The sequence below is a fragment of the Cherax quadricarinatus genome, chromosome 24, assembly GCF_038502225.1.
Source record: "Cherax quadricarinatus isolate ZL_2023a chromosome 24, ASM3850222v1, whole genome shotgun sequence".
NCBI classification, from domain to species: domain Eukaryota; kingdom Metazoa; phylum Arthropoda; class Malacostraca; order Decapoda; family Parastacidae; genus Cherax; species Cherax quadricarinatus.
The window spans coordinates 13,678,883-13,700,228 of NC_091315.1; the positions used below are offsets into that span (position 1 = coordinate 13,678,883).

Genomic DNA, 21,346 nt, shown 5'->3' on the forward strand with positions numbered 1-21,346 from the left:
CCCTGGCAGTCTTCAAGCTGGCACTGGACAAGCACCTAAAGTCAATTCCTGACCAGCCGGGCTGTGGCTCATACATTGGTTTGCGTGCAGCTAGCAGTAACAGCCTGGTTGATCAGGCTCTGATCCACCGGGAGGCTTGGTCACTGACCGGGCCGCGGGGGCGTTGACCCCCGGAACTCTCTCCAGATTAACTCCAGGTAACCTCACCTATGCTATTTGTGCCTGGGGATCAACAGCAGCAACACACCTAAAGCCAATAATAACCCAACAAAAAGCTGCAGTAAGAATTATCATGCAATCCAATGCTTGATAATCCCCTCCCCCACTCTTCAAAGACCTAAACCAACTCACTGTACAAAACATTCACACCTACTACTGTGCAATCTATATTTACATAACCATAAATTCTAATATTAATCCTGAACTAAAACACTTTCTTGATAGTTGCAACAGGACCCATAGACATAATACCAGACAAAAATTTCTATGACATTTTTCGTGTTCTACTAAATCTCTTCAAAAACTCAGTGTACATGAACGGGCGTAATATCTGGAACTCCCTGCCTGAAATCTCTAGAACCGCAGACTCAACCAATATTTTCAAAACCACCATTAAAAAACACCATATCTCCCTAACTCACCCCAACATCAGCTATGTGAAAACCACATATGCTATTTTCTGTATTATGAGCACATCCAAAACAAAATAGACTTACTCTCATTATCTGTAATTCTCCCCAATGGAAATAAGTGACTTCGAATTTTTTTGGGTTATCGTATGTTCTCTACACATATGTTGCTACATATGACAACACTGGTCAACAATCAAAATGCTTCCGAGACCAGAGCAGCAATTTCCAACTAATTTTAAGTCACTGATAATGAATATAATGGTTAAAATTGTTTGTTAGTTCTACTTTTCAATACATCTACGTGTTACAACAGGCTTGTGGCAGTGTGTTCCTTACCACACTCAACAGTCTCACTGACCTTCATTATTGTTCCAGCAGTCATAAAAGGTGGTTGTGATGTCCAAGTTTAGGTTACTGAAAAAGGTGAGGTGAAAGGTAGGCGATTTTCTTAGCCAAACACTTTTTAAACCAATAATAAATATTCACTGAGGAAACTATTGATATGCATATGAGGCATATTATATTAATTTTATTTTCCTACTGAATGATATAAATACTTCTGCTTGTTTGCACAGAACTGCTAAATGCCTCAAATGATGTAGTGGAAGTTTTAGCAGTAAAGGTCGAGAACCAAAACCTAGTCATTGTGGTAGTCTACAAGCCTCCGGATACAACATCCCAGCAATTCCAGGAACAGCTGTTAAAAATTGACCACTGTCTGGAAAATCTTCCAGCTCCTGCACCCAACATCTTGCTCCTGGGGGATTTCAACTTAAGGCACCTAAAATGGAGGAATATAGCAAATAATATTGTTGCAGTAATAACACCAGGAGGCAGCTCTGATGAAAACTCACACTCACACGAGCTTTTAAATCTCTGCACAAAATTCAATTTAAACCAGCAAATAATAGAGCCTACTAGACTGGAGAATACACTAGATCTCATCTTCACTAACAATGATGATCTGATAAGAAATGTCACCATATCAAAAACAATATACTCAGATCACAACATAATTGAGGTTCAGACATGTATGCGTGGAGCCCCAGACCGACGTAATGAGACTAGTCACGTGGGAGCATTCACCAAATTCAACTTCAATAACAAAAACATAAAGTGGGACCAAGTAAACCAAGTCCTAACCGATATAAGCTGGGAAGATATACTAAGCAACACAGACCCCAACTTATGCCTAGAACAGATTAACTTGGTGGCACTCGATGTATGCACAAGGCTTATTCCTCTAAGAAAAAGGAGGAGTAGATGTAAAATAGAAAGAGACAGGCGCTCCCTTTACAGGCGACGGAAAAGAATAACAGAGCGGCTAAAAGAGGTCAATATATCTGAAATGCGTAGGGAGACACTGGTCAGAGAAATAGCAAGCATCGAACTCAAGCTAAAGGAATCTTATAGGAGTCAGGAATCGCGGGAAGAACAAAAAGCCATAAATGAAATCGAAAGAAACCCAAAGTATTTCTTCTCCTATGCCAAATCAAAGTCGAGAACAACGTCCAGTATTGGGCCCCTACTTAAACAACATGGGTCCTACACAGATGACAGCAAGGAAATGAGTGAGCTACTCAAGTCCCAATATGACTCAGTTTTTAGCAAGCCGCTAACCAGACTGAGAGTCGAAGATCAAAATGATTTTTTTATGAGAGAGCCACAAAATTTGGTTAACACAAGCCTATCCGATGTTATCCTGACGCCAAATGACTTCGAACAGGCGATAAATGACATGCCCATGCACTCTGCCCCAGGGCCAGACTCATGGAACTCCGTGTTCATCAAGAACTGCAAGAAGCCCCTATCACGAGCCTTTTCCATCCTATGGAGAGGGAGCATGGACACAGGGGTCGTCCCACAGTTACTAAAAACAACAGACATAGCCCCACTCCACAAAGGGGGCAGTAAAGCAACAGCAAAGAACTACAGACCGATAGCACTAACATCCCATATCATAAAAATCTTTGAAAGGGTCCTAAGAAGCAAGATCACCACCCATCTAGAAACCCATCAGTTACACAACCCAGCGCAACATGGGTTTAGAACAGGTCGCTCCTATCTGTCTCAACTATTGGATCACTATGACAAGGTCCTAAATGCACTAGAAGATAAAAAGAATGCAGAAGTAATATATACAGACTTTGCAAAAGCCTTCGACAAGTGTGACCATGGCGTAATAGCGCACAAAATGCGTGATAAAGGAATAACAGGAAAAGTCGGTCGATGGATCTATAATTTCCTCACTAACAGAACACAGAGAGTAGTCGTCAACAGAGTAAAGTCCGAGGCAGGCACGGTGAAAAGCTCTGTTCCACAAAGCACAGTACTCGCTCCCATCTTGTTCCTCATCCTCATATCCGACATAGACAAGGATGTCAGCCACAGCACCGTGTCTTCCTTTGCAGATGACACCCGAATCTGCATGACAGTGTCTTCCATTGCAGACACTGCAAGGCTCCAGGCGGACATCAACCAAATCTTTCAGTGGGCTGCAGAAAACAATATGAAGTTCAACGATGAGAAATTTCAATCACTCAGATATGGTAAACACGAGGAAATTAAATCTTCATCAGAGTACAAAACAAATTCTGGCCACAAAATAGAGCGAAACACCAACGTCAAAGACCTGGGAGTGATCATGTCGGAGGATCTCACCTTCAAGGACCATAACATTGTATCAATCGCATCTGCTAGAAAAATGACAGGATGGATAATGAGAACCTTCAAAACTAGGGAGGCCAAGCCCATGATGACACTCTTCAGGTCACTTGTTCTATCTAGGCTGGAATATTGCTGCACACTAACAGCACCTTTCAAGGCAGGTGAAATTGCTGACCTAGAAAATGTACAGAGAACCTTCACGGTGCGCATAACGGAGATAAAACACCTCAATTACTGGGAGCGCTTGAGGTTCCTAAAACTGTATTCCCTGGAACGCAGGCGGGAGAGATACATGATTATATACACCTGGAAAATCCTAGAGGGACTAGTACCGAACTTGCACACGAAAATCACTCACTACGAAAGCAAAAGACTTGGCAGACAATGCAACATCCCCACAATGAAAAGCAGGGGTGTCACTAGCACGTTAAGAGACCATACAATAAGTGTCAGGGGCCCGAGACTGTTCAACTGCCTCCCAACATACATAAGGGGGATTACCAACAGACCCCTGGCAGTCTTCAAGCTGGCACTGGACAAGCACCTAAAGTCGGTTCCTGACCAGCCGGGCTGTGGCTCGTACGTTGGTTTGCGTGCAGCCAGCAGCAACAGCCTGGTTGATCAGGCTCTGATCCACCAGGAGGCCTGGTCACAGACCGGGCCGCGGGGGCGTTGACCCCCGGAACTCTCTCCAGGTAAACTCCAGGTAGCTGTCATGCTTTGTATTGCAATGATAAATTAATGAATAAATTTTCTGTTTATCTTTTAATTGTTTGTTTTCTTTTTTCAGATGCCTCGTACTTGTGTGAATAGTGCAGACAACTTCTGTTACATTTGTGGTGAGGTGACTTTTGTATCACAGAAGCGCCGTATAACTGTTCTGGTTAGAAAGACATATCACATATATTTTGGATGTAAAATTGGTGACCAGGATTTTTCAGTTTAATATGTTTATTATGCACCCCATACCCATCCTGTGGGCGGTAGTCAAAAGATTACAGAGGTACATAATTGGTCCAGGGACTGGACTCCAAAGTTTTGATAGCTGAGCAAGTTACAAAGGTAATGAACTAGATCTGGTCATAATCATGATCAAGTTACAAAGGTAATGAACTAGATCTGTTCATAATCATGACCAAGTTACAAAGGTAATGAGCTCCAGGTAGAGCTGGTCACACTCATGAATAATTGCAAAGGTAATGAATCATAAACACATTAATCATGAGAATTTACAAAGGTAATGAGCTCCAAGTAGAGCTGGTCAAAATCATGACAAGTTTCAAAGGTAATGAATGATAAACACGTTATCACATGATTACAATCATAGACAAATTACAGAGTAATGAGCAGTTAACAAACATAGCAGGGAATTCATCCATTGCCCCAACAACAGATGTTGCTAGGTGCCTGTCTCTCCTCGGCAGACAGCCATTGCAAACAGCAGCAAGTTGCCCCGGGATCTGCTGCTTGCACGAGCACCATCGACCCTCCCCAAGAGGTCCAAGAAGCCAGTGGCTCCGTTAGCAGCCCGATGGAGAGCTGTCCTAGGGACATGGCAACGTCCTGGTGAGGTTATATGCAACAAACGATGGCAATTTAGGGGGTTGGGATTTTTCAGGGACTCTGCACTCTTGTAGACACACAATATCAATGGATTCAGTGGTTACTTTATGATGCAGGTCAGAAAATCTTTTTCTAAGTGACGCAATATTCCAACTTAAAATGGATAGTTTATACGAGTTTGGTTCCATTATAAAAGTCCAGGGATAGTTTTCAATTTCTCAGCAAAATGAAAAAACTTACTAAATAACAAACAGACATAATCAATATCAATATCATCAGTATTATCCTTATCCATGAGTCTCCTAAGTGCACTTCCATTAGTGAGACCTCTTGGGAGTCTTTGTACACAGAGGTCACTGCGCTCTTTGTCTGTGAATGTATGGAAGGTGACACTATCCCTCGCACTCAACTCTCCGCTTTTATTACACTCATCACTATCATCACATGTATCACTTCCCTCATCATTATGACCAGTGATACATACACCATTATCAACAACCGGGTCATCTCCACACTCAGTATCTATCAATACATTACACTCATCAGGTTGACTATCATGATGGTCTTCACTGCCCTTATCATCTTCACTGTGATTGTAAACACCACTATCAGATTCATCGTTTTTGTGATTATTAACACCACTGCAATCATCAGTTTGTTCATCATCACCACACTCATTTTCATAATGGCTGACTATCTGTGGGTTGATGTACTCATTTGCAACCTCTGTAAGTTTTTCCTCGTGGTGCTCAAGTTGTTGTTTCAAACACCATTGTTGCTTCTCCAGTACTGTTATGCGCAGCTGCATGTTGTGTACCACCCCAGCAAGACTAGCGTCATCAGGAAGTATGTGACCAGGATAAGAACTGGTCTCCACACATATGCTGCAACAATTGTGCAACTAACCTTCACCAATGGTTGAACAGGAAGAGAAAAGGACTGCTTTTTGCTGTGCCAATTAACATGGCGGGAGCCAACAGACCATACCAACAATTGTTATTTCTGCATGGTACCTCCAGTACAAAAGTGCTTGTCAAAGAAGAAAAAGGGTCCATTGAATATCAAACATTCCATCAGCTATTCGCCCAGTTCCACAAGGAGGTCTACCTGTTCCTGATGCACCAACTTTAGTATCCTTCGAGTCAGATGAAGAAAGTGGTGAGGAGGAAGAAAAGAAGGATGACATTGCTGGATTACAGCTGGATTAGACGGGTCATCGCAAGATTGGGACCCGTGCCAGGACTATGGTCTTGGCGAACATTATACATACATACTGGATTACAGCAAAAACACAGAGAGTAGGTACGAATTAGAGTTTGTGATGAATGGTTTGAAAAACCGACAAGTTGAAGATTGAGACACTTATGCAACATATTGGAATCTTTATTCAGGAAACGTTTCGCCACACAGTGGCTTCATCAGTCCAATACAAAGTAGAAAGGCGTAAGGAGAGGAGTTTGAGGTAATCACTCCCTCAGCCTGGAGTCGATATGTTCAGTCCATCAATCTTGTAGAATGTACAGCATAGGGCCGTAGACGTGGCTTATATACTGTAGTGTGTGTGTGTGTGTGTGTGTGTGTGTGTGTGTGTGTGTGTGTGTGTGTGTGTGTGTGTGTGTGTGTGTGTGTGGGTGCGTGTGTGGGTGTGTGTGTGTGCGTGTGTGGGTGTGTGTGTGCGTGTGTGGGTGTGTGTGTGTGGGTGTGTGTGAGGGGTGTGTGAGGGGTGTGTGTGTGGGTGTGTGTGAGGGTGTGTGTGTGGGTGTTGGTGTGTGTGGGTGTGGGTGTTGGTGTGTGTGTGTGTGGGTGTGTGTGTGTGGGTGTGCGTCCTTGTGTGTATGCATATATTTGTACGCTCGTGTGCACATGTCCGTGCGTGCGCCCTCGTGTGTGTGTGTGCGCGCCCGCTAGTGTGGGTGTATGATCCACTTAATATTTGTATTTATAACTCATTACAATTGTGACCAGGTGAGGACGTATCAGTGGTTCATTACTTTGTAATTTGCTCATGACTGTAACCATGTATAGGAGTGAAGCTGATTCATTACCTTTGTAACTTGCCATGATTGTGACCAGATCTACCTGGAGTTCATTATCTTTGTAACTAGTTCAGCTATCATAACTTTGGGGTCCAGTCACTGGACCCATTATGTACCTTTGTAATCTTTTGACTACCGCCCACAGGATGGGTATGGGGTGCATAATAAAGATATTAAACTAAAGTGTGTGTGTGTGTGTGTGTGTGTGTGTGTGTGTGTGTGTGTGTGTGTGTGTGTGTGTGTGTGTGTGTGTGTGTGTGTGTGTGTGTGTGTGTGTGTGTGTGTGACTCAACAATCAATATTTGCACCAATAACTCATTACAGTTGTGACCGGGTGTGGAAGTGTGAATTGCTCATTACTCTATAATTTGTTCATGATTGTAGCCATGCATAAACGTAAGTAACCATTCTACAGAATTCATTACCTTTGTAACTTGTGAGCTCATTACCTTTGTACCTAGTTCAGCTATCAAAACTTTGGGGGCCCAGTCCCTGGACCCATTACGTACCTCTGTAATCTGTAAATACCTTTGTAACTTGTCATGATTGTGACCAGACCTACCTGGAGTTCATTACCTTTGTAAATTGTGAGTTCATTACCTTTGTAAATTGTGAGTTCATTACCTTTGTAAATTGTGAGTTCATTACCTCTGCAACTTGCTCAGCTATCAAAACTTTGGAGTCCAGTCCCTGGACCAATTATGTACCTCTGTAATCTTTTGACTACCGCCCACAGGATGGGTATGGGGTGCATAATAAACATTAAACTAAAACTAATACTGTAGTGAGGTGAGGCGAAGCAGGAGGTGGGGTCATAGTGGTACCATCCACTAGTCGAAGTAGGTCCTCGTCCAAAGGTTGGACAAGTGTTGAAGAATTCTTTGTAACAAGATCCCATGATGCTGCAGTGTCTGACAGTTGTGATGAATGATTTGAAAAACCGACAAGTTGAAGATTGAGACACTTATGCAACATATGAGAATCTTTATTCAGGAAACGTTTCGCCACACAGTGGCTTCATCAGTCCAATGCAAAGCAGAAAGGCGTAAGGAGAAGAGGAGTTTGAGGTAATCAGTCCCTCAGCCTTTCTACTTTGTATTGGACTGATGAAGCCACTGTGTGGCAAAACGTTTCCTGAATAAAGATTCCCATATGTTGCATAAGTGTCTCAATCTTCAACGAATTAGAGTTTAAAACATACTGACACATATTGTACGTTATAATAAAATAATAAAATATTACATGTCTCGTATCTTTAAACCTATAGCCAACAAGCATTTTTCAAGGTGATATTTGGATTCAGACATGAAAATACACGAGAATTAACTAATCTCATTTAAGAAGCATACAACTTTTCAAAAATTGTCGACTGTTCAACTGCCTCCCAGCACACATAAGGGGGATTACCAACAGACCCCTGGCAGTCTTCAAGCTGGCACTGGACAAGTACCTAAAGTCAGTTCCTGATCAGCCGGGCTGTGGCTCGTACGTTGGTTTGCGTGCAGCCAGCAGCAACAGCCTGGTTGATCAGGCGCTGATCCACCAGGAGGCCTGGTCACAGACCGGGCCGCGGGGGCGTTGACCCCCGAAACTCTCTCCAGGTAAACTCCAGGTATGTAATTGTATTTGTCTCTGGCAATATAGTAGGAGCTCATATAGAAACAATGTATCATGCCAAGATAAAACCATTCCCATTACTAAATTTACTAATGGTAATACTGTTATATGTTTTGAACTACCTCACTATTATCAGTCTTATTAATGATAAACTTTTTAATTACCTTTTATATGAATATGCAATATTGAACGTTACAATATACTGTTCCATAACCTGTGTCAGTAGAGTCAGCAAGAATTAAAATTAGTCTGCCCGAAATGCCTAGGCATGCTAGTGGTTTTCTTTGCAATTAATATTTTGTAATATGTAAACCACACATTGTAAGTTTTGCAAATTTACTTTAATATGTATATTAAGTACACCATACCCATCCTGTGGGCGGTAGTCAAAGGATTAGAGGTACATAATGGGTCTAGGGACTGGACCCAGGAGTTGTGATAGCTGAACAAGGTACAAAGGTAATGAAAGCTTTGCAAGGAAATAAACATTTTCAGTTTCATTATCTAACCAGGTAAATTCTCCAGGTAACCTCTTTAAAACAGAACTCCCAACCATGCGGTCAAATTGGGTAAATATTGGTGTAGAAAGGCTATAGGAAAGCACCGGTGATGCAATAGAGATGCAGATGAGCGGAACAAGCTGCCGAATAATGTCACTGAAGGAAGAGCTTTGAGTAGCTTTAAAAATAGGCCCGACAGGTACATACATGAAAGATGTGGGTAGAGGGTTTTAGTTGAACTTGCCTAGAATGGTCCAGTAGGCCTGCTTTGGTGTTCCTCCTTTCTTATCATATTTTACTGCATTTATCTCAAAGCGATTATTTTTTTAATATTTAAAAACCAGTGATTGAAAGTAGAAGAGTAGGCTCGTAGTAAGAGTAATGATAATAATGTAGATGAGCTCGTTTTCCCCGGCACGCTGAGTGAACTGTATCAACAGTAACAGTGTTCAACCTAACAGTGAACTCGACGTATTCTGAAGCAGTAACATCAACGCTGTCCCAGTAACAGCAGTGGTGGTTACAGTAATAACAGTGGTGGTCACAGTAATAACAGTGGTCACAGTAACAGCAGTGGTGGTCACAGTAATAACTGGTCACAGTAACAGCAGTGGTCACAGTAACTGGTGGTCACAGTAACAACAGTGGTGGTCACAGTAACAGCAGTGGTCACAGTAACTGGTGGTCACAGTAACAACAGTGGTGGTCACAGTAACTGGTGGTCACAGTAACAACAGTGGTGGTCACAGTAACAGCAGTGGTGGTCACAGTAACAATAATGGTAGACACAGCAGCAGCAGCAGCAGTTCAAATGTCGTCATACAGTCAGTCGTCAGAACACATGGAGAAACGCCGTTGTTATTACTTAAAGCGAGTGTTGTGCAGTAATAACCAGCACTCAGTCATCCCCTTCAAGAAACACGAGGTGAGCTTACCGCAGTGTAGCAAAAAAGAAAAATGACAGAGGATTAATTGTCAAGTATAAACTAAGATAAGATTTGTAGGGATTATTAATCGGGGGGGGGGGGGAGAGTTAGCCACCCAGGATAACCCAAGAATAATTGTATAATATCTTTATTTACTACAAGTACATGTACAAGATATACAGTCCTAGCTGACATCAGTGACATACTACTGTGTAGAAAACCACTTGTTATGCTGACCATTTTGGGCACATTAGGTCACATTTGTTCCAGGATGCAACCCACACCAATCGACTAACACCCACGTACCCATTTTACTGATGGGGAACATAAACAATCGGTGTAAAGAAACACGCCCAGTGTGTCTACCCTCGCTAGGAATCGAAGCCTGACCCTCACCATGTGAAGCAAGAGCTATAGCCACCAGGCCACAGGCCACCATGGCTTGGTGGCTAAATTGTGTGTAAATTGACGACTGTCTGTCTTATTTCCATTGATTAAGGCTATATACCATGAACTATTTAATAGGATATTCAGTTCTCTTGTATCTTTTTTTTTTAACAAGTTAGCCGTTTCCCACCGAGGCAGGGTGACCCAAAAAGAAAAAAAATATCCCCAAAAAGAAAATACTCTCATCATCATTCAACACTTTCATCTCATTCATACATAATCACTGTTTTTGCAGAGATGCCCAGAACAAAACAGTTTAGAAGCATATATGTATAAAGATATACATATCCCTCCAAACTGCCAATATCCCAAACCCCTCCTTTAACCCGTAAATGGCCCAAACGTACATATACGTTTTTACCGCTAATGCCCCAAACGTATATATACGTTTTTACCGCTAATGCCCCAAACGTATATATACGTTTTATGTGTCCTACATTTAACATTGTCACGATAAGCCTGAGTCACCTAGACATGTGAGAATGGGTGTGAGCACTCACTGTGCACCATATTAAAATAATTGGGGATGCCTGGGTACCATATGCTCTTTTTTCCTATTAAAAAACAACAATTTTTTTTTCTCAAAAAAGTTGGGGCAGTACGGTAGTGAAAGTATATAAACGTTTGGACCGTTTACGGGTTAAAGTGCAGGCATTGTACTTCCCATTTCCAGTACTCAAGTCCGGCTATAAAAATAACCGGTTTCCCTGAATCCCTTCACTAAATATTACCCTGCTCACACTCCAACAGCTCATCAGGTCCCAAATATCATTCGTCTCCATTCACTCCTATCTAACATGCTAACGCATGCTTGGTGGAAGTCCAAGCCCCTCGCCCACAAAACCTCCTTTACCCCCTTCCTCCAACCTTTTCGAGGATGGCCCCTACCCCGCCTTCCTTCCCCTACAGATTTATACACTCTCCATGTCATTCTACTTTGATCCATTCTCTCTAAATGACCAAACTACCTCAACAACCCTCTTCAGCCCTCTGTCTAATACTTTTATCAACTCCACACCTCCTAATTTCCACACTCCGAATTCTCTGCATAATATTGACACCACACATTGCCTTTAGACAGGACATCACCGCCTCCAACCGCCTCCTCGCTGCAGCATTTACAACCCGAGCTTCACACCCATATAAGAGTGTTGGTACCACTATACTTTCATACATTCCCTTCTTTGCCTCCATAGACAATGCTTTTTGTCTCCACATATACCTCAATGCGCCACTCACCTTTTTTGCTTCATCAATTTTATGGTTAACTTCATCCTTCATACATCCATCTGCTGCCACATCAACTCCCAAATACCAAATATCTGAAAACATTCACTTCTTCCATACTACTACTACTACTACTACAATTTGATATCCAATTTTTCTTTATCTAAATCATTTGATACCCTCATCACCTTACTCTTTTCTAAGTTCACTTTCAACTTTCTACCTTTACACACACTCCCAAACTCGTCCACTAACCTTTCCAACTTTTCTTTAGAATCTCCTATAAGCACAGTATCATCAGCAAAAAGTAACTGTGCCAGTTCCCATTTTGTATTTGATTCCCCATAATTTAATTCCACCCATCTCCCCAACACCCTAGCATTTACCTCTTTTACAACCCCATCCAAAAATATATTAAGCAATCATGGTGACATTACACATCCCTGTCTAAGACCCACCTTTACCGGGAGGTAGTCTCCCTCTCTTCTACACACCCTAACCTAAGCCTCACTATCCTTATAAAAACTCTTTACAGCATTTAGTAACTTACTACTTATTCCATATACTTGCAACATCTGCCACATTGCTCCCCTATCCACTCTATCATATGCCTTTTCTAAATCCATAAATGCAATGAAAACTTCCCTACCTTTATCTAAATACTGTTCACATATATGCTTCAATGTAAACACTTGATCTACACATCCCCTACCCACTCTAAAACCTCCTTACTCATCCGCAATCCTACATTCTGTCTTGCTTCTGATTCTTTCAATAATAACCTTACCATACACTTTTCCTGGTATATTCAGTTAACTTATTCCTCTATAATTTTTACAATCTCTTTTGTCCCCCTTCCCTTTATATAAAGGAGTTATACATGCTCTCTGCCAATCCCTAGGTACCTTCCCATCTTTCATACATTTATTAAACAAAAATACCAACCACTCCAACACTATATCTTCCCCCTGCTTTTAACATTTCTGTCATGATCCTGTCAGTTCCAGCTGCTTTACCCCCTTTCATTCTGTGTAATGCCACATGCACTTCCCCTACACTCACATCCTGCTCTTCTTCACTCTTAAAAGATGGTATATATCTCTGGCCATTGCATGAAATTACTGTCTCCCTTTCTTCGTTTGCATTTAACCCTTAAACGGTCCAAACAAATAGACGTTCAAATTCGTATTACTACATAAGTAGATCTTTTTTTTACATATTTTCAAATATAAAAAAAAAAAAGTAGATAAAAGTTTTTTTACACATTTTCAAATGTAAAACAAAAAAGATCATCTATATTTTTTTACATACTTTCAGATGTTGAAAAAACGTATATAGTATACGTTTGGACCATTTAAGGGTTGAAAGTTCCTCAAAATATTCCCGCCATCTACCCAATACCTCCATCTCCCCATCTACTAACTCCCCTACTCTGTTTTTAACTGACAAATCCATTTGTTCCCTAGGCTTTCTTAACTTGTTTATCTCGCTCCAAATTTTTTTCTTATTTTCATCAAAATTTCTTGACAGTGCCTCTCCCACTCTATCATCTGCTCTCCTTTTACACTCTCTCACCTTTCTTTTACTCTCCATATACTCTGCTCTTCTTATACTCTGCTCTTCTTATACTCTGCTCTTCTTATAACACTTCTGCTTTGTAAAAACCTCTCATAAGCTACCTTTTTCTTTTATCACACCCTTTACTTCATCATTCCACCAATCACTCCTCTTTCCTCCTGCACCCACCCTCCTATAGCCACAAACTTCTGCCCCACATTCAAATACTGCATTTTTAAAACTATTCCAACCCTCTTCACCCCCCCCACCCCACTACTCATCTTTGCACTAGCCCACCTTTCTGCCAATAGTTGCTTATATCTCACCCGAACTTCTTCCTCCCTTAGTTTATACACTTTCACCTCTCTTACTTGTTGCCATTTTCCTTTTGTCCCATCTACCTCTTACTCTAACTGTAGCTATAACTAAAAAATGATCTGATATATCAGTTGCCCCTCTTTAAACATGTACATCCTGAAGCCTACCCATCAACCTTTTTTCCACCAATATGTAATCTAACAAACTACTTTCATTTCGTGCTGTATCATACCTTGTATATATATGTAACCTCTTTTTCATAAAATATGTATGTATTACTTATTACCAAACCTCTTACTACACATAGCTCAATTAAAGGCTTCCCATTTTCATTTACCCCTGGCACCCCAGATTTACCTACTACTCCCTCCACAACATTTTTACCCACTTTAGCATTGAAATCCCCAACCATTGAAAGCCCATTGTTCCCGGTATTTTAGTTGACTATTACAACACGCATGGCTTACGGAGAAAAGATTCTTATTCCACAAGACCTATTAAGGTAAAATCAAAGAAAACTCAGATGAGTGTACATAAATAAACGTGTACATGTATGTGCAATGTGACCTAAGTGTAAGTAGAAGTAGCAAGAAATACCTGTAATCTTGCATATTTATGAGACGGACAAAAGACACCAGCAATCCTACCATCATGTAAAACAGTTACAGGCTCTCGTTATACACTCACTTAGCAGGACGGTAGTACCTCCCTGGGTTGTTGCTGTCTACCAACCTACTAATTTATACTTACACTCACCCAAGTGACAGTATGTATACCTGGAGTATATAAGAGGGTTTCAGGGGTTAACGCCCCTATGGCCCGGTATGTGACCAGGCCTCATGGTGGATCAGGGCCTGATCAACCAGACCATTACTGTTGGCCACACATAAATTGACGTATGAACTACAACCTGGCTGATCAGGTACTGACTTTAGGTGCCTGTCCAAAACCTTCTTGAAGACAGCCTGGGGTCTATTGGTAATCCCTGTTATGTATGCTGAGAGGCAGTTGAATGGTCTACTTGCTCATATTGTTATTGCCTTATTAATGTTAAGTTAGTTTGCCAGAAATACTCTGCATAATTAGGGGCTTTCTGCATGTACACCCAATGTCATTAACCTTTGTATGACATTGTGTCATGCTGAAATAAAATATTATTATTATTATTATTATTATTATTATTATTATTATTATTATTGTTGTTGTTATTGTTATCATACTGCAGTCAGAATGATGATAAATTCCCATTTCAGACAGCACACTCCACCAATATTCAAAACTCTAAACCTACTCACTGTACAAAACATCCATACTTATTATTGTACCTGCTACATACATAGAATACTTAACTCGGATATAAACCCTCCCCACAAACGTCTCCTTACCAACCTCAACAGAACACATAACCATAACACAAGGCACAGATCACTCTTTGATGTTCCTCATGTCCATCTCACACCATGCAAAAACTCACTGCACATGAAAGGTCCAAAAATCTGGAATTCATTACCTGTGAACATAAAAGAAACACTGTTTATAAATTCAAGTCTCTTCTTAACCCTTTCAGGGTCCGTGCTGTAGTTCTATGGCTTTACGTTGAGGGTCCAAACCGTAGATCTATGCCATGATCTACGCTCTGATAAGCTGTGAGCGGTAAATTTGGGCCTAGATATGAGAGTGTACGTCTGTGGTATGTGTGCACCACATAAAACAAATCCTGCAGCACACAGTGCATGAGAGAAAAAAACTGAGACCGTAATTTTCGATTAAAACAGCAACTTTGCAATGTTTTTTCGTATGTTTTTTATAGTTGTATTTGCGATTTCTTGGTCTCATTTGATAGAATGGAAGATATATAACAGAAATAGAGATGATTTTGATTGGTTTTAGTACTGAAAATGGCTTGAAACTGAGCTCAAAGTAGCAGAAATGTTAAATTTTTGCCGATGGTCATGAGTAAACAAATGACCTCAAACGTCTAATACACACCAGCTGGTGGGTCTAATATACGTTCACAAATGTGCTGATATTATTTATACAGTTATTAAAATATTGCATGACAGTAAATCTTCTGTTTTTTGGATGGAATAAAAATTCATTATGTGAATTAAAAATCAAAATGGAATTCATTTGTAAAGCCTGAAAACGTAATTAATGAACAGAGGAAATGTTAGTTTAGTGCCAGGAATGCCTGCATTGTTTATTCGGGACTATTTTGAAATTGGAATATTTTGAACTTTGCACTAAATTGGTCAACTTACCAATTTCCAATCACTTTATTTTGTAGTTGAAACAGTTGAGTTTGCGATTTCTTGTGCTCAGTTGATAGAATAGAAGTAATACTAGTGAAATAGCTAAGAATTTGGTCAACTGGAATAAGGTAATTGGCCTAAAATGGGAGTCAAAGTCAGCAAAACCGCCGATGCGTAAATATCGCTGACTTGTCAAAATTCGCGAGAGCATAATTTCGTCAATTTTCCATCAAATTTCATACTTTTTGTTTTATTACCTTCAGAAAGATTCTCTACCATTTCATAAGAAAAAATAACAAAATTATTTTTTGAAAATTCTTGGACACTAGTGTGCACTTTGAAAGGGTTAAAAACCACTTATTCACCCACAACTAAATAAATACTGCATAACTGCATCTCATAAATTATAACCTGTGACCCTATCAAACATTTTTTTTTTTAATTACATTACCTAATAAAATACTCCATTCTTCTGAATGCACTGTAACTCATCAAATGACCATATGATCTGTCTTTGAAATACTCATTTGTGCTTAATTGTTATTTGTTTACTGTAATTTTTACCACTGAATATATCATCGCTTAGTTAATCTTAAGTTAATTTTAAGCCTGCCCATAATGCTCTACATACAAGGGGCTTTTGGCATGTGCACTTAACCACTGTATTTCTTTGTACATCTATGTATCATGTCCAAATTAATAATAAATAAATTATCTGGAGTATATATCTGGAGAGGGTTTCAGAGATCAGTGCCCCCACAGCCCGGTCTGCTATTAACCCTTTGACTGTTTCCGATGTATAAATACGTCTTACGAGCCAATGTTTCTGACGTATTTATACGCACAAATTCTAGCGGCTTCAAATCAAGTGCCAAAGGCTTGGTAGGCCTACACGAGAGAGAATGGGTCTCAGTGGTCGGTGTGCACCCTGTGAAAAAAATCTGGGACCCAGCGGTGCATTGTGGGAACGCCATGTTGTTAGTCCATTTTCACCATGCCTCTCGGTAAGAAGTTCCTCACTCCTCGGCGGATAGGAGGTCTTTTGTTCCCAAGTGATAGCTCTAACAGCGATGAAAATGTCAGTGACAGTGAATTCCAGGGTTTTGAAGTGAGTGTTACCGAAAAAAGTGCCCAGGATAACGTAATTAGTGATGAAAACCCAGATGGCCCACAACCTTCCACCTCTGGTGCTGTGCCGGCTTGTTCACGTTCACGTTCGCCTGTACCAGGACGAAAGAGGAAACTATTTGGTCGTGTTCAACACCCAGATGATAGTAGTGATAGTGATAATGATTTTAAGGTCATTGAAAGCAGTTCTAGTAACAGTGAGAGTGAATATTCCCCAGTGAAGCGGCAGTATGTACGACGTAGCATGCGGTCTGGTAGTGTTTCATATGTTGTTCCAAGGGGAAGGAGAAACTCTGGAAGCACATCCCGTGGCCCTACACCACGACCTGATAGTGAAGATGACGATATTGTAACGATGGGTATGAATGGTGACAGTGAGGGAGGAGGTAGTGGTGGTTATAGTGAGGGTGGCACGGCCTATGTGGCACCATCAGCGGGCCACGCTACTACCCACGCTGCTGACGCAGCACAACAACCAGCTTCACCTTACCCCACACTCCCACAACCTGCACCACCACAACCTGCACAACCACAACCACGGTACAATATCCAGACCCCACCAGCAGACCGCATCTGGGATTGGCAGGACGGTGACGAGTTTGTTCCCAGTCCCCATGACTTTGATGAAACACAAAGTGGAATAAAGCCATCTTGTCCACTTGGGAACAATGCCAGTGAACTGGACTGCTTTGAGTTATTCTTCGATGAACCCCTGATGGACATCATTGTCAGGGAAACAAACACATACTGTGATTACACCATGGCAAATACAATTCTCTCACCAAAATCACGGAGACAACTGTGGCAGAGATGTACCTGTTTTTTGCCACAATAATGCTTATGCCACATGTGTATAAGCACACTGTCACCACATACTGGGCAACAGAACGCCTGATTTCAACTCCAGGTTTTAGTGACATTATAGGTGTCAATCGTTTCCTGATACTGTTACGTATGTTACACTTTTCAGACAAAACCAGGCCTGACAAAAGCGACAGGTTATATAAGATCAGAAATGTGTTTATGTACCTGAAACAAAAGTGCTGCATGTATTTTTATCCCTTCAGGAAGCTTGTTATTGATGAGTCCTTGATTTTATTCAAAGGAAGACTCTCATTCAAGCAATATATACCAAGCAAGAGAAAACGCTTTGGTATAAAGCTATTTGTACTGTGTGATTGCAGAAGTGGTCTAGTTTTGGATATAACTGTGTACACTGGCAGTAATACTTTGAGAGATACCATGAAGTTATTGGGTATCTCTGGTGATGTGGTTCGAACAATGATGGAACCATATCTTGGTAAGGGGCATATGTTATTTACTGATAACTGGTACACAAGCCCCTTACTCATTGATTTCTTGCGAGTGAACTTGACAGACGTGTGTGGCACAGTGCGTGGTAATCGTAAACATATGCCAAGGTTCAAGGTTGGCACTCGCAGAGGTGAGGTGCAAGCCTTTGCTGCCAATGACATCATGGCATTTCGGTGCCATGACAAACGTGATGTCACATTGTTGACATCAGTTCACAGAAACGAAATGGTACCCAGTGGCAGGGACAACAGAGAGACCAATGAACCCATTCTAAAGCCTGCAGCTGTCATGGACTACAACCTCAATATGCACTTAGTGGACAAATGTGACATGCAGATTGGGTTTGCAGACTGTGTACGCAAGAGTTATAAGTGGTATATAAAACTTTTTTTCCATCTTGTTGATATCTTTATGCTAAATGCTTATAACATATACAAGTTGAAGATCAACAAAACACCAAAATATGGTGAATTTTGCCTGTCAGTAGTCAGACAAATAATTGCAAAGTACCAAGGAGCAACTCCTGCAATAGACCAGCGCCCACAGACGTCATCTCGTTTGAGACCTGGTGATCACTACCCATACAACTGCCTCCTACTACTGCCAAGAAAAATGCTCAGAAGAGGTGTTATGTATGTATGCATACCACAAAACGCCCACAAACACGCAGAGACACTCGTTTTATGTGTGAGGAGTGTGAAGTGCCCCTCTGCATATACCCATGTTTCAAAGAGTTCCACAAGCTGCAGCAGTTCTAGGAACGTGTTTAGTGACTGTACATATGTATATATATTGTGGAACAATAGTAATAAACATTGTTTTGTATTGTTTGTTTGTGTAAACAAAGTGTATACACAAACTAATAGTGATAAAGTTTGTTCTGTTATTGTGTTGTAAACAATGAGTGTATATTTGAAGAATGCACCTTACATTGGTCTCACAGGCCACATAAGTTACCTGGAACAGAAAAATATTGAAAAATGCAAGAAACCTTTGAATTAGAGTAAATAAAAGAATACCGGGTGGGAGGCTGTCGCTGCTGTTGCCGTACGCACGTCACTTTTTGCAAACTTTGCGGCTCTATATCTCGGTAAGTACTGATGGCAAAAAATTTTTTTTAGGCTTAAAACACTACTAAAAATATTCCTAACATTTTCATAAGAAAAACAATTTTTTTTTCGAATATTTGGCGACATAGAATAACAGTTTCAGAGAGGGGCCTGAAACAGTCAAAGGGTTAATGTTGTTGTTATTTTTATTATTATTCTTGGAGATCTCTTAATTTTGACCCCTAGGATGCAACCCACAACAATTGACTAACACTCAGGTACTTACTTACTACTAGGTGAACAGGGACAGTAGGAGTAAGGAAACATGCCGAATGTTTTCACTCATGCTGGGGATCGAGACACAGAAACTCAGTGTTTGAGGCAAGAGTGTTGCCAATCAAGCCATTGGACACCTTACCAAGTCACTACTTAAGAAAGTTCCTTGTTATGCTGATCATTAGGACAGCCTTAAAAAGCAATTAGTTCACTGAAAAACAGGTCAGGAAACCTAGCTATTTTTTTTTTTTTTCGAACACTGGCCATCTCCCATCGAGGCAGGGTGACCTGAAAAAGAAGAAATACTTTTACCATCACTTGCTCCATCACTATCTTACCATGTGGTGGAGCGAGTGATGTACAAAAAATGCATAAAAAAGAATCTCGTGTGCTATCACCCACTATTGCATCATTCAATAAATCATTAGAAACTAAAACATTCCCAGCCATACTTTTGATAGTAAGGGTTACCCCACTACATAAAGGGGGAGACCCAGTTATGTCAGTAACCACAGGCCAACATCTGTCTAACTTGCCATTGTTATCTAAAATTTTCAAAAAACTAACTCTTGACTGATACAGTCTCTTGCAGGCTGCAGAAATCCCCTGAGCCATAGATTAAATTGGGGAGATGGTATAGAAATATGGCCTTAATTCTACCATCACTACGTTTTAAATTTTCAGCTCATTAATGAACAGGTGCATTATCAAGCCAGAGAAGGGCCTTGACTTAGTTTAACCTGTAAACTGTCCAAATGTATATATACGTTTTTACTGCTAGTGCCCCAAACGTATATATACGTTTTATTTTTCCTGCCTTCAAATTTGGCACGATTGGCCTGAGATGCCTTGTCAACATAGAATGGGTCCTAACACTCAGTGTGCGCAGTATTAAAAAAATCTCGGACCACTTAGTACCTTGTGGGAGCACCAGTTCAAATGAGCACCAGCTAGAGCAAACAGCACAGCAAACACCTGGGATTCACTGATGTCATGTAGTATTAACACTCCCATTTTAAGAGGAAAGTGATTTTGACCCTGAGTTTAGTGGCTTTGAGGTGGATGTGGCCACAAGTAGTCCAGGAAATATCAAAAAACCTCGATAATAACCCTTGTGCAATATTTGTGTAACACTCTTTCAGAATGTCTTATAACCTAAGGCCTAAGTAAAGAGAAACAGTTCTGGCTGGCTGACAGGCTGGCTGGCTGTCTGGCTGGCTGACTGACTGGCTGATTGGCTGGCTAGCTGGCTGGCCAGCTGTGTGGCAGCCAGCTGTGTGGCTGGCCGGCTGCTGGGGGCCTGGCTCTATCTCCGTTTGTCTGTTTGTATCTATGTCTATCTCTGTCCGTCTCTCTGTCTTTGTCTCTGTCTATCTATCTGTCTGTCTCTTTCTATCTGTCTGTCTATTTCTATCTGTATCTCTGTCTCACAGGTACACACAAATATACAAGTATACATAGTGTAAATTACCTAGGATAACCCAAAAAATCCAGACAAAGTGCTATACAGTGGACCCCCGGTTCGCGATATTAATCCGTTCCTGAGAGCTCGTTGTAAACCAAAATTATCGGAAAGCGAATCAGTTTTCCCCATAAGAAATAAAGGAAATCAAATGGTGATGATTGATGGGATGGGAGGAAGGGAGAGTGTTGAACCTGTTGTTTAGAAGGGGAATCCCCCTCCATTAGGACTTGAGGTAGCAAGTCCTTTTCTGGGGTTACTTCCCTTCTTCTTTTAATGCCACTAGAACTAGCTTGAGATTCACTGGACTTCTGTCGCACAACATATCTGTCCATAGAGGCCTGTACCTCTCGTTCCTTTATGACTTTCCTAAAG

At 41.0% G+C, this 21,346-nt stretch overlaps 1 protein-coding gene across 5 annotated transcripts in view; it reads left to right on the forward strand.

Annotated features, from left to right (window-relative positions):
• Nucleotides 1-9,403: 9,403 nt before the first annotated feature.
• LOC128690723 (E3 ubiquitin-protein ligase rnf8-like) overlaps nt 9,404-21,346 on the forward strand; it is a 290,771-nt gene continuing 278,828 nt past the window's right edge. For 3 of the 5 annotated variants that reach the window (XM_070088195.1, XM_070088194.1, XM_070088196.1), the window contains exon 1: nt 9,405-9,940. In XM_070088195.1, coding sequence (XP_069944296.1) covers nt 9,794-9,940 — 147 coding nt within the window. In that variant the 5' untranslated portion in view covers nt 9,405-9,793. Of the gene's footprint in view, nt 9,941-21,346 lie in introns of all 5 variants that reach the window. The other 2 variants (XM_070088192.1, XM_070088193.1) reach the window with 1 other exon arrangement.